Genomic DNA, 17,668 nt, shown 5'->3' on the forward strand with positions numbered 1-17,668 from the left:
GCCTCTCTATCCATGCAGTTGCCATGAATAAAAAGAAAAGGAGGAAAATTATCTATTTAAAACCCAATTTGGGCTTCTTTTTTGTTTGTTTGTTTGTTTGCTCTTGTGCTTGGAAAGGTGAGAAAAGGTGGTGAGCAGCAGGCACCTGTCACTTTCCCCCTTGACTAAAAACATCTTTTCTCTCTCTTAGGTCAAAATAATACAGATGACTTCAGTATGTCAGCCCATGGACCTTTCAAAGAACTTTTTTCGCAGTGGCCTCCTGCATTTTATGAAGAGCAAGAAGCAACTGAGTTTAAATACATACACGTATTAACAAAACAAATGCAAAGCCTCTACATACAACACTGACACACACACACACACACACACACACGTGAGCACGCACACACCAATTCCACTTGACCTCCTCTTTCTAACTGAAACAGACAAATATGCAGGACACGCCCATCTTGGATTTCCTGAAAGCAGGCCCCTTTCTCCCAGGCCTTTGGAAAGTTCAGAAGGAGATGTGTTGATGCCCAACGGTTGCCGGCCATTGCTAACTCCTCTGCAGCCCAGCCGGTTGGCCTCTGTGAGCTGGGAAGTCATCCAAGGCACATTAGTTTGAGAGCTCTGTCTTCTGCACTCCATACATCTTGACAGCACCACGGCTACTTAGGCAATGTAATTGCAAAAACAAACGAAACATGCCATGATGACCTTGTACCCGAAGTCCGAAATGGCAGATTGTCTGCCCTAAAGGCTGTACCGTACATACTTGCCTTAACCCACCTACATCGTGTGCCCAAGAATCCCAGCGCAGACAGCCCCAAGCCACTTCCTTTAGGCTAACACACTGCTATTAATTCTAAATGAGTTCAAGCCTGTGTGTTTCATGTCAAGGAACAAGACTGAATAGCTCAGCAGCTCCAGTGTGTCTGTATAAGAAAAGTGCCAGCTGTCGGCAAAGTGTTTTACCATAGAGCCTCCATTGTGGCCCAAAAGAGACAAGTAACAATAACAATATTTGTCATCTTTATAATTCTAAAATATGGTCTTCTGATGGGGTTGGGGGTGGGACAGAGTAAAACATTAATCTACTAAACTCACTAATCTACTGGAAGCAGAAAGCAGAAATGGCTTAACTCGCTGATTTTATTTATTGCACTCTAGGTGCTTTTATAAGTATCTACAATTGTCTTTTACTAACACAGAAACAGCTGTGGATTTCTATCAACAGAGGCCAACTGAATATGTATTAGCTATGTTTACTCTTTTATATCTAATTCAAATTGAAGACTCTACGTAGGTGAACTTTTTTTTCTAACTTCAGCGTACAAGATTATTTTTGGGTGGGTGGGGGGAGCAATAGTTACCTTGGTGAAATATTTGAGATCTTTTTGTGGTATTTGGGGGATCTGTTGTGTGTTAGAGTGTATTTCAACCCTCCTGTATTATTGTGGCAGAAAAACTGTGCTGTTAACGTAGTTGGCAACAAGATGCCTTTGGAAACTTAATAGTAGGTCAATGTGTTTATGGAATATTCTGAACTCCTAGGAAATTTTGTTCTATATTTTAAAGCATTATTTGGTTTTCATTAGTGGAAAACATAATTAGCTCAGGCTTATCAGGAACTCAGATGAGTCATATTTTTTCTTGGATGCACCTGAGACATTAAACTCAATTTTTTAAAACTAACACACCATTCTTCAGTGCAGTGAAATTCAAAAGTTATAAATTGGCATGGAGCAAGTTTTTTCTTTGATTTCTATGAAGTTTCAGTTATTGGATTAAACTACTTTAGACCTTAGCCCATTCGGATCTACATACACCAGTTCCATTACTGTGTTTGCATGGATGTCTGTAATATACACACACATATACATTTGAAAATGATAGAGGAACAAAGAGTTATCATTGGAACATAAACTATAAAAAAACATTCCAGCACTCATGCTTGAATTTCCTCAGTGGGTTGTATGTTTGTCCATACATACATGTATAAAATAAACAATTGCAAACATGTCAGTGAAACCTCATATGACGCTTTTATAGTGACATGCATGTTTAATGTATGAGAAAAATATTTACCAATGTATTGTCCTTTGATTCCTAAAATATAAATCCTATACATGCCAGAAACTATTCTAATGTGACTTTTAATGTGACTATTAAAAATGAGGTTTCACTGTACATTCATGCTGTGATGCGATTTCACCTTATAGTACATGTATATGGGTACAGAAAATAAACCCTCATATTCCTGCTTTAAGTTACAGCCAAGTTTTCACCAAATCACAACTATCATCACCACCAAAATTTTAAAAAACAGTAGTTGACTACTAAAAAGTAATCAGTGGACAGGTCATTTATGGGATCAGTAAGCACAGTAGTGTGATTATATCTGGGAAAACATCTACAGTTGTACAGCTGTATCCTCCTCAAAATCCGGTGAAGAATGCTATTTTTCTAGGCTGAGCTTTTGTTATAAACCTAATATTCAGAAGGCAAGGGTTATGATCCTGATGTGTCCTTTTTTTTGCATTTGTTAATTCTGAATGTATTTTTAACAGAGTGATTTTTTTGACTTACTAGTGTAATTTGCATTTTAAAAATAAATGGAAAAATACTTAAGTTTCTGAGCCATCCCTGAAAACTCCTGCTGCTTCTCACGGTGTATTTGCTTATGTCATTGACAGAGACACCCTATTAAATTTACATGAAGGCAACACTGATATTTTGTGCAGTGCAGGGATGTGTCAGCAGTGAAAAGAAATTGCCGGGTCATGGCATCATTTCTGCTCAGTCATAGGTAACATGTACTTTCATTATCTGCTAACACTGAGGGTTCTTTTAGAAGACTGCCTGCAATAGACTTTTCATTTGGGGAACCTTCCTCCACCCCCACCTTCTATCTGGGATTTAGAGTTAGCATCAAGCTAATTCATAGTTGGCAGAGGGTTAGGTCACTACATTTAAAAATCTTGGTTAAATTATAGGCAGAGCTTTTTTTTATTTTTATAGGCCAAATTATTTAAAATAATCTAAAATACTCATTTATTTCCACTTTGATGACAGGATCTTTTGTTATTGTTGTTTGAATATTGATATTCACCTCAACAGATGACAGTGTTGAGATAAAGCAGGCAAATAGGAAGGATTAGCCACTGGCATTAGCGATTGTACAAACATTGTTTCAGGTGAGGTTCATTGTATATACCTAAATGATTGAGGGCAGCAGGCGCAGGCTGCTCCAGGCACAGGCTGTGTCAGGTTCGGGATTGTGTCCTCTCTCCCACTGCACACAAACACACACGAGCTCCCATCAGTCAAAATGCTGGAGTTGACTGAAGACATGAAAGGCTTGGAGGCCATATTTTAAGAAGCTGAAGATCAACTTGTAGTCCTTGACGTCTCAGCGGCATGGTGAAAGCCTTGTAAATGATCAAGCCGGCTTTTACTTTTGTCCCCTGTGTAAAAAGTATACTGATGTGTTGTTCATTGAAGTCACTGTGAATAACTTCAGGATGTTTCTTCACACTGTGATGTGAAATGCACACAACAATGTAGTTGCATAAAAAGGACAAAACTAATAGATCAACTATGTGTATATATACTGTAAAGAAAGGATTTTCTTCTGGAGTTCTCAATTAAATAGGTTGTGAGTTTGGTAAAATCCCGTGGAACCAGGATCTGCATCTGTTAACTATTAAAAAATACAACTTCTGATACATTTCACTCTACTATACATCTGATACATTTCACTCTACTATAATGAGTAGACCATTTTAATTCAGAAATACAAACTCATTTTAAATAGGTCACATTTTAGAACAAACTTTTGAGATCCAAACCTATTCATAATTCAAACCCTTAAACTAAAACCTACTAAGGTGGTTAAGGAACTATTCAATATTACCTTGTGTCCTGAAAATGCAAATAACTCGCCATTGCACAGCAAATTTTAAGATGTATACTCGGTCAGAATAGAATAAAACAAATCCCAGACTCTGTAAACTGACCCTGAGTTTTAAAAATTCAAATAAACTTTGATAAGGAAGACCCTAAGACAGTATTAAATCATAAAATATTTCTGAATTATTGTGTGTCAAGTTCAGTATAGTATCAATGTTAAATATATTTTATTATATCACAGTTTTTTAAAACTGATAATCCAAATTAATATGTAAACATGTATATATGATGTGTTCTTATACATTAGTAAGACACTTATGTGTTCAATTTCAGGGCTATACGTTTTTCTGTTATTTTGTTTACAGTACACTTAGAGGTAACTAATACTAGAGAGATTAAGATTACGTAAGCAGTCTCATGTTGACTATTCCCAATACTCTTCAAGAAAATATTTCTTCAGATGTTTCATCTGTCTTTGGTAAAATTTTAGCACTCAACACTTGTACTTAGGAAGCTTTTACATGAAGATCCTTACATTGTAAAATTCCAGTTATTCTCATCACATGCAAATCTTTGCTTAGGATCCACTGTCCAAGGCTCTTTTCCTTTTATTTATGCCTACTTTCCACCCACTCCAAGAAAGGAAAGAACAAAGTCTGTGATTAATATACGATGTCCAGTTTACAATATGCGAGCATCTTGAAACAATTTTGATAGTTATGAGAGCCAAATGTATACAACATACATGTATTTTATGACTTTTAATTCAACAAAACTTGAACTAGATAATATATTCGAGGATCACATCTACCACTGAAATCTGCACCGGTGTTAGGAGACGTGACTACCCACGACAACAAAGACAAGCTGCATTTCCCCTAAAAGGGATAAAGGCGGATTTTTATAATGAAGGTCATTTTTTAAAAATCCTTAATTATTATGGAGTTTAGAATCAAAATGCACTTAAAATTTTAAAGTAACAAAAGTTCATTTCTGTAAGACAAATTCAGAGAGAAAAAATCCTTTTACAAACTACATGTTGATGCTCTTACATGTTCTAAATTGTTATTAAAATTAATGTGAGCATTTTCTATAATGAAAGTACCTTAATAATGTGGCACCTTAATAGTAAAACCGGTATATTTTTAACATCTAATTCTATGAATTTAAACTGTACCTGCAAAGGAATAAAACAACTCCCAGAAAACATTGCAAATTTGGTGCTGTCACCCCAAGGGTGATGGATTGATTCAATTAAACAGTAAGTCTTTTCTAAGAGTCCTTCAGGGAGTTATTTACCAGAGGCATATCTTGTTTATTCCCTTCCATGAGCCTGTCATTTTTCTTCATTATTTTTCTGGTTTTACTTCTTATATCATTTGGGGATATGCTGATCTTCATGTACAGAAGGTTTTGCACACAGCTCTCCAGACATACATCTTCCAGACTTCAAACTGGAGGCCACCAGAACACCTGAGCCTCTTGTCACTGTTTACTCAAGCTGACCAAGATACTCTCAGGATGAAGTCAAATAGCTAGACTTACAAATTGTAAATCAATGGGAAAGTATCAAATTGAATGAAAGCTATGAAAAATTATTCTTAAAGGTAGTAACCTTGTGTTCCACACGTCATGGAACTGGCTTCACCATAGACGACCTCCTAATCTCCAAAAGCAAGTAGGTAGGAGGAATAATAGATGGCTGAGAGGCCAGGACCCATGCTAATAATTCATGGTAAAACAAAAACATATTCAGTGATTGTGTTGTTTTGGATACTGAAAGAGAAATAAATAATCTTAAGCATGAAACATTTCTGTTTCTAATGGACCAAATCACCTGTCAGTTTAAGTTACAAAGAGTAAGGATTCCGTCTCACACCTGTAGAATGGCTGTTATCAAAAAGACGAAATATAGGTGTTGGCAAGGATGCAGAGGAAAGGGAACCCTTGTGCACTGTTGGTGGAAATGTAAATTACTACACTATTATGAAAAATGCTATAGAGTTCCTCTGAAAATCAAAAATAGGACTACCGTATGATCCAGCAATCCCATTACTGAGTATATATCCAGAGGAAATGAAATCATCATGTCAAAGAGATATCTACACTCCCATGCTCATTGCAACATTATTCACAATAGCCAAGATACAGAATCAACCAAAGTATCCATCAACGGATAAGTGGATCAAGAAAATGTGGTATGTATGTGTATATATATAAAATATATGCCTGCAATGGAATACTATTCAAGCCTTACAAAAGAAGGAAATCCTGTCATTTGCAGCAATGTGGATGAGCCTAAAGGACATTATGTTAAATGAAATAAACCAGACACAAAAAGATATAGACTGTATAATCTCACTTATATGTGGAATCTAAAAGGGCTGAATTCATAGAAGCAGAGAGTAGAATGGTGGTTGCCAGAGTCTGAGGGTGGGGAGGATTACAGAGATACTGATCAGAGGATACAAAATTTCAGTTAGACAGGAGGAATAAGTTCAAGAGATCCTTGTACAACATGGTGACTGTACTTATTAATAACAACGCATTGAATACTTAAAGATTCCTAAGAGAATAGATTTTAAGTGTTCTGACCACAAAAAAAGAGAAACATGAGGTAATAGATATGTCAATTAGCTAGAATTAGCCATTCAACAATGTATACTTACATCAAAACATTATATTGTACACCATAAATACATACCATTTTTATTTTTTGTCTACAGAATAGTAAGGATTCAAGAAGAAATTGTCTGGAGAGGAGCCTCTTTACTAAATCTTGCTGTCCAGCACTAGCTACGTAGTTTGCTGGGCCCAGTGAACAATGAAAATGGGCCTCTCATTCAAAGGGTAGGAAAAAAGTGCTGCCAAAGGTATTAAAGTGTAAAACATTTTCCTTTAACAATATTTTATTACTGATAAAGTATAATGAGGGTAGTAATAATATATGAGTAACAATATATAATTATAAAATATAAAAAAGAATGAGTGTCATAATTGTATAATACAATAAATATACTTTATTAATGGGACATCTCAATGATTATAAGATTTTTCTGACTCACCTTTCTGCAACTTTATTGATTAGATCATCAAAATGTAAACTTTTAGCCAGCTCATTTTCAATCAACACAATTGAAGAAGATGTCAGCCATTCTTGGCAAATGCATCACAATTTCTTATGTTTTTTAATTTTAAGAAGAATCTTTTTGCTGACCCAACTGTTGCTGGAGTTATTATGAATATTTTAGAGACTGTGAAAATATTGGGATACATTTCTGATAAATTACTTTGAAAATAATTAGGTAAATAATTTTGAAAGATAAATTTGGCTGGGCACTAGGTGGCCAGATCACTTGAGGCCAGGAGTTTGAGACCAGCCTGGCCAACATGGTGAAACCCCGTCTCTACTAAAAATACAAAAATTAGCCAGGCGTGGTGGCACACACCTGTAGTCCCAGCTACTTGGGAGGCTGAGGGGGGAGAATCACTTGAACCCAGGAGGCGGAGGATGCAGTGAGCTGAGATAGCACCACTGCACACCAGCCTGGGCAACAGAGCAAGACTCTGTCTCAAAAATAATAATAAGATAAATTTTAGTCATCTAGAGCTGATAATTCACAAAACACTTTTTCTGAAAAGATTTAACTCTTCATAAAAATTAGTTTCTTTAGTTTTATCTAAATTTTAAAATTCAGATGAAATGTTTTTAAAAATGTTTACCTAATTTTAAATCATTTAAATCATTTAATTTAATTTAATTTAATCATTTAATTTAAATTATTTAAAATTAAAACAAATTTTGACTTAATTTTTAAATAATTAATTTTCCTTTTTTAATTATCTAAATTTAATTAAAATTTTAACTTGTTTGGATTTGATTTTAAGTAAAAAGCTATACAGTGGCATTTTAGTGTTTTCTCTGACATTTCTTGTAATTTGTGGAGGTTGTACAAGAAACTGAAATTGGCTTCATGATTTGTATATAATTCAAAACGTGTTTATGTATTCTATCACTATATCCTTCATTACAAGAAAATTAATTTTTCATATTCTTTATTAGTAATTTGTTTATCTGAAGCTTTATATGACAATAGAGTTATTTTCTGTCTACTGCAGATGCTACAATATTTAAGTTAATTTTCTTTGTAAGCCTGTGGATATATGATTTGGAATGTTTCAACGGCTTTCAAAACTGAAGACCATAAACTCCTTGAATACTTTCTAATTCAATTAACTTTCCTATATGCTTTATTGCGATGTCTATGTGTGTGTGAGTTTATTTTTAAATAATTTACTGAAAAAGTTTACCGGCTGAGCACCAAGAGTTACTGTCCCAACACTAAACCAGGGAATATTTGTGCAGAAGCTGCAAAGAGTTGCTCTCTTGGGGGATTAACAGGCAATTTGGTTTCCCATGGTTCCCAACACTGCCTGGGTCCCCTGTTTTCCCAATATACAAGGTACAGATACCTTGCTGCTGCTGTCACTGTTCTCATTGCCAATATAGTTGCAGGTCCCTTATGGGACCCACACTAAGCCCAGTGGCTCCCTGGGCACCCTCAGTCCTGTGTGTGCATGCCAGGTAGCCAGGCCAATCACTATGCACCCTGCATGCTGTGCCCAGGGCCCAGGGCCAGTGCCATTGGGCACTGCTGTTGGATCACAAAATTTCCATGGACACACCCCAGGAAATACCCTCTGCTAACAACATGCTGAAAAATAACACCTTAAGAATTTCATGAAGAGGACGGTAGAGTGATAAACCAACCATCAGACCCCTCTGAGAATGGGAACCATGTGCAACGAACTGCACCCATCACATGCCCATTAAGCCAGCTGTGCCTGCTAGAGGAGTCAAAAGTAAAAACTTCTTTCCACCCCTGCTGCCACTTCACCCTTACGCCCCATTTGTTACTGAAATAAATTGAATTAAGACTTATTTTACTTATTAGTAAAAATAGTCTCAGGATGCTTTTTATAAGAATGATGAATGATTGTGTTTCCAAAGTATTACATGGATAACAAGGCTGGCGAGTAGTTTTGAACCATCTAATGAATTGAATTAAATGTCTGGTTACATGATAAAAACATGTAATAGAGACTAGCCTGGCTAACATGATAAAAACATAATATCTTCAACACGATAGAAGTGTAATAAAAACATGAAGTCATGTTTTTATTGCACTTCTATTAAAGAGAGATGTTTCGTTTGGCTAACTGAAATCCATTATAGTGCATGGGCACTAACATTCATGATTATGATTCAACTAAGGGATTCTGAGAATGTAAATTCAATAAGAAAAATTTTAAATAACAGCAAGTGCTGCTTTTTAGCTAAAATTATAAAATAAGAATTGAGGTTAATGATAGTGTAAGTTCAATTATTTAATATAAGATGGATTTATTGTTAATATGCATGTAGAAGCTAAAAATATACCCAATTATAATGCATCTTGAATTGAGACATTCCATGTCAAAAGAGTAAATTGAAATGACTATATTTTATGTAATTAAAGATTGTATTTTCTTTATCTATATTTTCTATATGGGCATATATTGGAAGCACTGGAATACTAAAGTTTCCTTTACTTTTTTTTTCTTTTTTTTAACATTCTGCAATGTAAGATAATATTAAGTATACAATAAGTGACACAATATTCTACGTGGTCACAGCACCTAAGCAGTAGACCCAAATTTCAAACCAAATTGTTCTATTCATAAAGCCCACAATTCTAACCTCTAATAAAAAAAAATCTCCAGAGAGCAGTATGCAGATGTAAGTAGCTATGTTTTTTCTTTGATATCAGAGAAGGCTTATCTCTCTGATTACAGTCAATCTTATTCACTCACAGAACGAATTGTTCCCACCCTATTCAAGGAACTTCCTTCCTTCAACCCACCTCACACACTCCCACTTTCCACAAATACATTTAATTCAGACATGAAATGGGATTTCTTGACAACAAAGCCTCATTAGGAAGAGAGTGGATTTCAGGAGAAGATGCTAGAATTATCCCTCTCGTGGCTTATCTCTGGTCCTATCATGACCACAGGATGTTCACCAACATGCTTTCCCAGTCTGTGCAGGCAGAAATAAAAGCTCAGTAAACTTTGACAAATTTGGTCAACTCTCAAGGGAAACAAGGTGTTTATGACAGATTGTGTCTATAAGATCTTTTCTCTATGATTCCCATTTTGGTTGTGCTTGACATTTAAAATGAAAACTAACAGAGCAGTGCTGAGCAGAAACAGAAAGGAACAGTGATGGGCAGTAAACCAGGCCTTGCTTAGTATTTGGTGTCAGTGCCATGCATTCTTACCAGCAGCATTCAGTGTCACCACAAAAAGTGACATCTTCCTGAGGAACTGTTTACATTAGAAGACTAAAGAAAAGCTAAAACTTCCAGTTCTCCAACATATGTGGCAGTGTAATGGTATTCCCTCATTCTAGCCTCATTAAACACCTTTTGGTAATTTCTCTTTCACAAATAGTGAATATTAAAATGAAAAACCAGGCATCAGAACAAAAAGAAAAAAGAAAAAAAAAAGTATTTCCTAAAACAATAATTAAAGTTTCTTACATTTCATCCATAAAAGTCAACAGCTTTTTATGTATATTATTGATTATTAGTAGTGTGGTCGCAAATTCAGTCTTTCTTTGGTTGACAATTTCTATTTGTATTTAAAGAAAGGGAAACCTACAACAGCTGATATGACCCTTAAATTGTAATTCTAGATTAAAATCACTATGTTAGTTTTCTATTGGTGCTATGACAAATTATCACAACTGAGTGGTTTAAAACAACACAAATAAATACAGGTGACTGGCAGGCAGAATAATGACCCAAAGATGTGTATGTCTTAATCCTGAAACATACAAATGTGTTACCTTATATAGCAAAAGGGATTTTTGTAGTCACTTTTGCAGATGTGATTAATTTAAAGATTTTGAAATAGGTAGATTATGCTAGATTAGCCAATGTAATTACAAAGGTCCTTTTAAGAGGGAAGCAGAAGGACCAGAGTCAGAAAAGGAGATGTGACAAAGGAAGCACAGGTCAGAGTGTCAAAATGACTTAAGGATGCAATGCTGCTGGGTTTGAAGAGGGAGGAAAGGGCCACGAGATAAGGAATGCAGACATCCTCTAAAAGCCAGAAAAGGCAAAGAAAAGGAAGGAAGATGTCAACAGGACTGTGTTCCTTCTGGAGGACACATGTTGACATCTGACATCTTCATTCAAGCCCAGTGAAACCCATTTTGGACTTTTGATCTTTGGAACAATAAGATAAATTAATGAGAACACATGGACACAGGAAGGGGAACATCACACTCTGGGGACTGTTGTGGGGTAGGGGGAGCGGGGAGGGATAGCATTGGGAGATATACCTAATGCTAGGTGACGAGTTAGTGGGTGCAGTGCACCAGCATGGCACATGTATACATATGTAACTAACTTGCACATTGTGCACATGTACCCTAAAACTTAAAGTATAATAATAATAAATAAAATAAAATAAAAGCCTTATCTTACAAAAAAAACCCAAAGCCTTCAATTCACCTAATATTTTTCAATAGAAAATTAGATAAATTATGGTACTCCATGTAACAGAATATATTTTGCATCTATTAAAAACAATGAGGTAGGCTGGGTGCAGTGGCTCATGCCTGTAATCCCAGCACTTTGAGAGGCCGAGGCAGGTGGATCACTTCAGCCCAGGAGTTCGAGACAAGTTTGGCCAACATGATGAAACCCTGTCTCTACTAAAAATACAAAAATTAGCTGGGCGTGATGACATGCGCCTGTAATCCCAGCTACTCAGGCAGCTGAGACACAAGAATCACTTCAGTCTGGGAGACAGAGGTTGCAGTGAGCTGAGATCGTGCCACTGCACTCCAGGCTAGGCAACAGAGTGAGACCCCCATGTCAAAAAATAAATAAATAAAAATAAAAATAGGCCTAGATAAACTAGCAAATGAACAAAAGCAAAGTGCAATACGTTTAGTTTCACTTCTGTATGTTTTTAAGAACACACAAAGGACTATGTACATACACTATTCTACACATCAATGTTCTTTTCTCCAAGGAGAAATGTATGGGGAGGGTGACTTTTATTTGCCATTTTATAAATTTCTGTAGTATTTTTAATATGTGCATGTAATATTTTTATTTAATGAACACTTAAATGTGAATTTATGTTGTGCTTTTTTGGAAAGTGTTCAATGGCATATCCCATATTTTCCTAAGCGATTGTGAACCCAAATGAATGGGTAATATAATATAGAAAACTCCATAAAAATGTTATGAATTGATAGATAGCAGCTAATTCATTCTAAAGACTTTCTTTTCTTTTTTCTTTTACTCACAGTCACTCTTTAGAAGTGATGTATTAGAAATGAGTTGGATTTTATGAATCATTAGCAACAGTGGGATGCAGTGGAAATAATAGTGGCCTGAGAGTCTCATCATGTCTCTTCCACTTGGATACCTTCAGCCTAATACTCAGCAATCTCCTGTATTAAAAAAAAAAGTGACTAGTTCATCTTTAAGAATCTGTCTTTTCTTAGAATTTCAGAATTCTAACATATTGATAGGAAGCAGAGGATTTGATCCTAATTTTAGTAGTCCTGTGAACCCTTTTGAGATTTTTAGGATCTTACATATTATATATTATAATTGAGAATGCTGACCCTCAGAAAAGGCATCTTATACCAAGGTGTGGGCTAGTTCCTGAGAACTGAGGTTTCTGTAACAAGAGCTTTTTAGTGGGAACTTCCAGTTTTGTTTTGTTTTTTTAATTTCCAAAATATGAAAAATGTACATTTGTCTATGATAATTCAGATCTTATTAAGATGGCCAAGGTTTTTCATAAGCAAAATCTATTCTGACGCCATCTACCCAAACAGATCCCTAACAATATTCACTGCAGAGAAATTCATTCTTGTGTCTACTCTAAGTGCACTTTTCAGAAATTTAATGTTATTGACATTTACTTTATTTTCAGTGAAGACAGAATAGCTGCTTATCACTCCAAAAATGGTAATAAACACTTCTTTTAAAAATATCTGCCATATGGGTTTGTATTTGTTTCTTGTTATTTCAAAATAACCCCAATCATTGATATATCAGAAGGGGAAGCATTTACATCTAGAAACAAGGCAAAGAAAACCATATGTGCTTCCACAATGGAGCACTCAGGAAAGTGAAAACATAGTACTGATAGATGCAGATGCTGTGTATGAGTCATGGGCAACAGGAAAGACAGCAACCACTCTGTCTTCATCAATAAGAGGACATTGATAACCAAGGGTCTCTGGAGAGTACATATATATATATATATATATATACACACACACACACACATATATACTCATTCATATCTGCAAATTGTAACGAAGATTGTACTTAAACATTATGTATGATTTTTTAAAAATTTATGATATGTATTTTTCTCTAACTTTGGTAACTGTTGAGTGCAAATCTTATAAAGACAAGCTCTGAAATACATCATCATTTATTCGTAAATTTCTCATTGCATAAATGCCCACTTTTCAGAAATAATTTTTGCTGGAATAGTCTCATATTGTCCACCAGACATTTCACTTATAAATATCCACTAACCCATGTATGTGCCGTGGAACAGATCTCAAATTTTCCAATTGAGATTATCAATGAATTTGAATATATCTCGTCTTTCACAGCTGTATTAATCAACTCAATTTGTGGAGGATCCACTGTGTACTATAAACTCTGATGGAATACAAATATATTTTAAGACTGGGATTTCTGCCTCACTGAACATAAAGAATTAATAACACATGGTAAGTGTGCAGTGAGTTCTATAGATATGAATGCTGATTATAACCACTTATGGCTAAAAACAGTCTAATTTCAGTGGTTTATTTCTTATGCATGTTAATGAGATTTCCCTAAGCAAATGACAGTGAATATGGTCTTAGTAAGGAAAAATAAAATGCCTCTGATGATTGGCATTTATATTATAAAAAGCTTACAAATTCTTAATAATCCAGTATTCTTAAGTAGTAGAAAGAACAAAGTAATCAACAGATTATGTAAAACCCATTTTGCGCTGATTGTTTCTTCTATGCCACCTTTTCTCTATCTTCTAAGAAAGAGACAGAGAGATAAAAATAATTTGCAATTATGCAAAGGTTTTCTATCTTTTTGTACTGTATTGTATTACTCTCAAAATAGTTGAAGAAATCAGAAGGCCCTATCCTAGTTCAATCTGAATCATGCCAGAAGGCTTGCCCTAAGCATGTGTTAACTAACTAGTCCTAGGGGAACTAGACCAACGGAGGATCAAAAATAAAAATGAAACGTTTCCTTTTTCAAGCAATGGGAAAAATGCCTTAGTTTTCATGTATTTTTCACCCTTAAAAGATGAAACTCTGAAAGGCTAAATGGAATGTTTGTCTTCAGGTAGTAAAAGCCATAACTTCAATTTGGTGCTACCACAATTAGACCTGGGTGGAAGCTAGCAGATCTACAATTATGCCTGGATCTTGAATAAAGTGTGTTTTTCACAACTAAGCACAATTTTATTCTCGTTTCAATTATTTCAGGCATATCACCTCTGATAGTTGTTACGTGAATTCGAAGACTTCATACATAAAACTATTTCTCTCCCATACTTCATATTTCTTAGGGCATACTGGTTGAGTGTAATGTTTCTCAACATTAACATTCTTGTACCTTCCTTCATCCTTATTTTCAAACCTCAAATCACTTGATGTGCACATCTATTAGACTTTACCATCCACCACCCATCCTTGTTGCTATGATCTTCTGTCTCCTAGTCCTTCTCTCCCTTTTACTGTTGACTTCAGCATCTTTCTTAAGCCCAACTCTACCCTACTGAAGGCTTTGGTATCCATGTAGAGATCCTTTGACTACCCTGGTTCCTTTTTCATTTACTTAAGAAGCCTTCAGTGTCCCTGTTTGGCACTACCAAGGTCATGTCATGCTTTGGCTGATTACCTTGGGATCCAGCACCTCTTGGTCTCTGATGCCCAGTCTGATAATGTACTGTGCCATCCTCCTGCCAAGGGTCCATTGCACTTCAACCTAACCTCCATTTCCTCTGTTCTATCTGGATCCCTTCAGATTCCACTTCCCTAAACTGATCTTCTTTTTGTCTCTACCCAGCTACTTTCTGCAACATACTCTGACCTCTTCATTCTTTGCTGAAAAAAATTTATGATGTATATCTCTGTACAGGGTTAGGGACAGAATAACTGTGGGGTATCACAGAACATACACTGGAAAAATAAGATCACTCATTAACAAGCTGTGTAATCATAGGTAAGTGATATGGTTTAGCTGTGTCCCCACCCAAATCTTATGTTGAATTGCAGTTCCCATAATCCCCACGTGTCATGGGAGGGACCTTGTAGGAGGTAGTTGAATCATGGGGATGGTTACCCTCATGCTGTTCTCGTCATAGTGAGTTCTCCTGAGATCTGATGGTTTTATAAGGGGCTTTCCCCCTTTTGCTTGCCACTTCTCCTTGCTGCCACCATGTGAAGAAGGATGTGTTTGCCTCCCCTTCCAGCATGATTGTAAGTTTTCTGAGGCCTCCCCAGCCATGCTGAACTGTGAGTCAATTAAACCTCTTTACATTATAAATTACCCAGTCTCAGGTATGTCTTTATTAGTAGCATGAAAACAGACTAATACAGTATTTAAATCATTTTCTTACTCTTTGTGTCATGTTCCATATTTATAAAATAAGAAAATAGATAATTACATTACCTTTCATGTTGCATTAAGCTCTGACATAAATTATTGATACCAAAGTTTAAGAGGAGAATCAAGCTACATCTTTACAATCTATAGCTCAAAGAAGAAAACATATAAAAATACATTTATGTATAGAAATAAAAGGGTGTGATTTTTGTGGGAAGTGTTTATACAAGGACAGATATGACCAGGGCAAAGGGTCAGTCAGCATTAGGTGAATGTTATCAGTGATGCTTTCTTGGAGAAAGTAAATTCAATGAAAGTGTTAGCTATGGATTGGCAGAGGTGCTGTGAAAACAAAGGTTTTTCGATCAATCCAATCACTTCCTAACTTCATGACAGAATGAAGCTTGCCCAGAAGACCCTATTACGTCAATAGTTTCGTAGAGGTTAAAATCAACTCCAACAATTATACAAACTATGTGCAGAAGTTATAGAAACATAAAATTGGAATCACCAAAAAAATACCATATTTCTTGTGCTCCTATTCCATTTCCTCCTTCAGGCTTATAATCATGGAAGACACCAGATAATTTAAAAAGTCATCTCTGAGGATAAGATTAGAACTTCCTGCCAGGTAGGAGTATACTGTCTCCAGGGGGATAAAAATTAAATTACAAGAAACAATTTCAAAACAGCTCAAGAATGCATATAAATACCAAGTTGAAGTTCTGTAAATTTTTCTAGAGTTGTAGAAGGAAAGAGTAATCAATTTAAGAGCTTTTTTGCTAATTCACTGCTTAAAATATTAAGAGGAATTAGCTTTGAAGATCAGTTACCTGTCTCCTTGGGGTAGAGACCACTCACCACTAAACTGCACACATTCTTCTCCTCAAGCCTTGGGAAAGTCCTGACAGCAATCAGACCCCTTTCTACACATCCAAACAGAAGATATAGCCCCACACAGAGCAAGGTAGTCACACCATTTCCACTCACTCTATTCTCAGGCTACCTCCTAGATATAGTCATGACCAGCCTCTGCTCCATCTCAGAAACATCAGACTTCATTTGTTCACTCTCTGACCACACTCTCTTGTTGTTGCTGTCCTCTCACACCCCAAGCCCACGTCCAAGCCTTTGACCTCAAAGAGATGTCTGGTCTACTCATCTTTTTATTTTCTTCCAGTCCATCAATTCCTGTTGGGCTCTCTTAATTTTTTAGATCATTGGTTTCCAGAATATTCCCAGCACCTTGAATTATTTAGCATGCCTAGCTCCCACTTACTCTCAGGGAGCAACGCCTTTTTTGTACTTCTTTATCTCAAATGTTGTTGAAGGTTTTAAGAAAAACAAAACAAAAAACCAGGTCTTGCCAATTTGTGCCAATAAAATTCACAGTATATAATCTCAGATAAGTCTGTAATATCCCATCAATTGTTTTAATTGAATGCTCATCTCATTCTTGCATTTACCTGGCCATGAGAGTGTAGGTAGTTGAAGTAGAATGGGGTGGAGAGGGAAGTCATTGGAGGTGAGGTAATCAAAAAACTAAGTGCCAGGTTATTTGATGGGTACTCACATGGGAGTTTAAATTACTGAAGATGACCTGAGGACTCTGTGTTCAGGGAGATTATGAACCAGAGGCCAGTAATTGAGCTGGATGATCAGTGATGAGGAAGAGCTGATATGAGCCTAACAGATTAGTGTAAAACTGGAGTTGAGGTTGGTGAAGTTTAGGTCTGTGAAGCTACACTTCCTGGAAAATGAGAAGAGCCTTTAACCACATCCCAGCCTGAGGTGAAAGTGATGTAGGAGAATAATCAACATCCCCTAAAAGGCAAAAGACCAATAGGAGGACCTGGCACCCAGCTCCCAGTCTCTCTCCTGACTTTCCCTTCTTCCTGACCTCATCTTTGATAACTTTTCCATGTGAGCAGTCAATCCAACTGTCTGGCCTTATGGTTCCCTGATTGCCTCATTTTTAGGGGTCTTTCCCACAAAAAAATGTCTCTTTAGCTGTCTAGCCCATGGTAAATTCTGGAATATATCTGCACTGAACGCTGTGG

The 17,668-nt window shown here is 36.1% G+C and overlaps 1 protein-coding gene and 1 long non-coding RNA gene across 11 annotated transcripts in view; one reads left to right on the plus strand and one right to left on the minus strand.

Moving 5' to 3' along the window:
* Nucleotides 1-2,616, plus strand: part of NKAIN2 (sodium/potassium transporting ATPase interacting 2) — a 1,022,574-nt gene extending 1,019,958 nt beyond the window's left edge. For all 5 annotated transcript variants that reach the window (XR_008548836.2, XR_008548835.1, XM_063813414.1 and 2 more), the window contains one exon: nt 191-2,616. Coding sequence is in view for 3 of the 5 variants with exons in the window: in XM_063813414.1 (XP_063669484.1) it covers nt 191-200 (10 nt within the window). In the remaining 2 variants the exon portion in view is untranslated. The remainder of the gene's footprint in view (nt 1-190) is intronic.
* Nucleotides 1-17,668, minus strand: part of LOC104006968 (uncharacterized) — a 314,849-nt gene that overhangs the window by 175,782 nt on the left and 121,399 nt on the right. Inside the window, exon 7 of one of the 6 annotated variants that reach the window (XR_010158179.1) lies at nt 3,432-3,522. The exons of the other annotated variants lie outside the window; for them this stretch is intronic. This is a non-coding gene — a long non-coding RNA (uncharacterized LOC104006968). Of the gene's footprint in view, nt 1-3,431; nt 3,523-17,668 lie in introns of those variants that run through there. 6 annotated transcript variants of the gene reach the window in all.

The sequence above is a fragment of the Pan troglodytes genome, chromosome 5, assembly GCF_028858775.2.
Source record: "Pan troglodytes isolate AG18354 chromosome 5, NHGRI_mPanTro3-v2.0_pri, whole genome shotgun sequence".
In the NCBI taxonomy this organism is placed as follows: Eukaryota; Metazoa; Chordata; class Mammalia; order Primates; family Hominidae; genus Pan; species Pan troglodytes.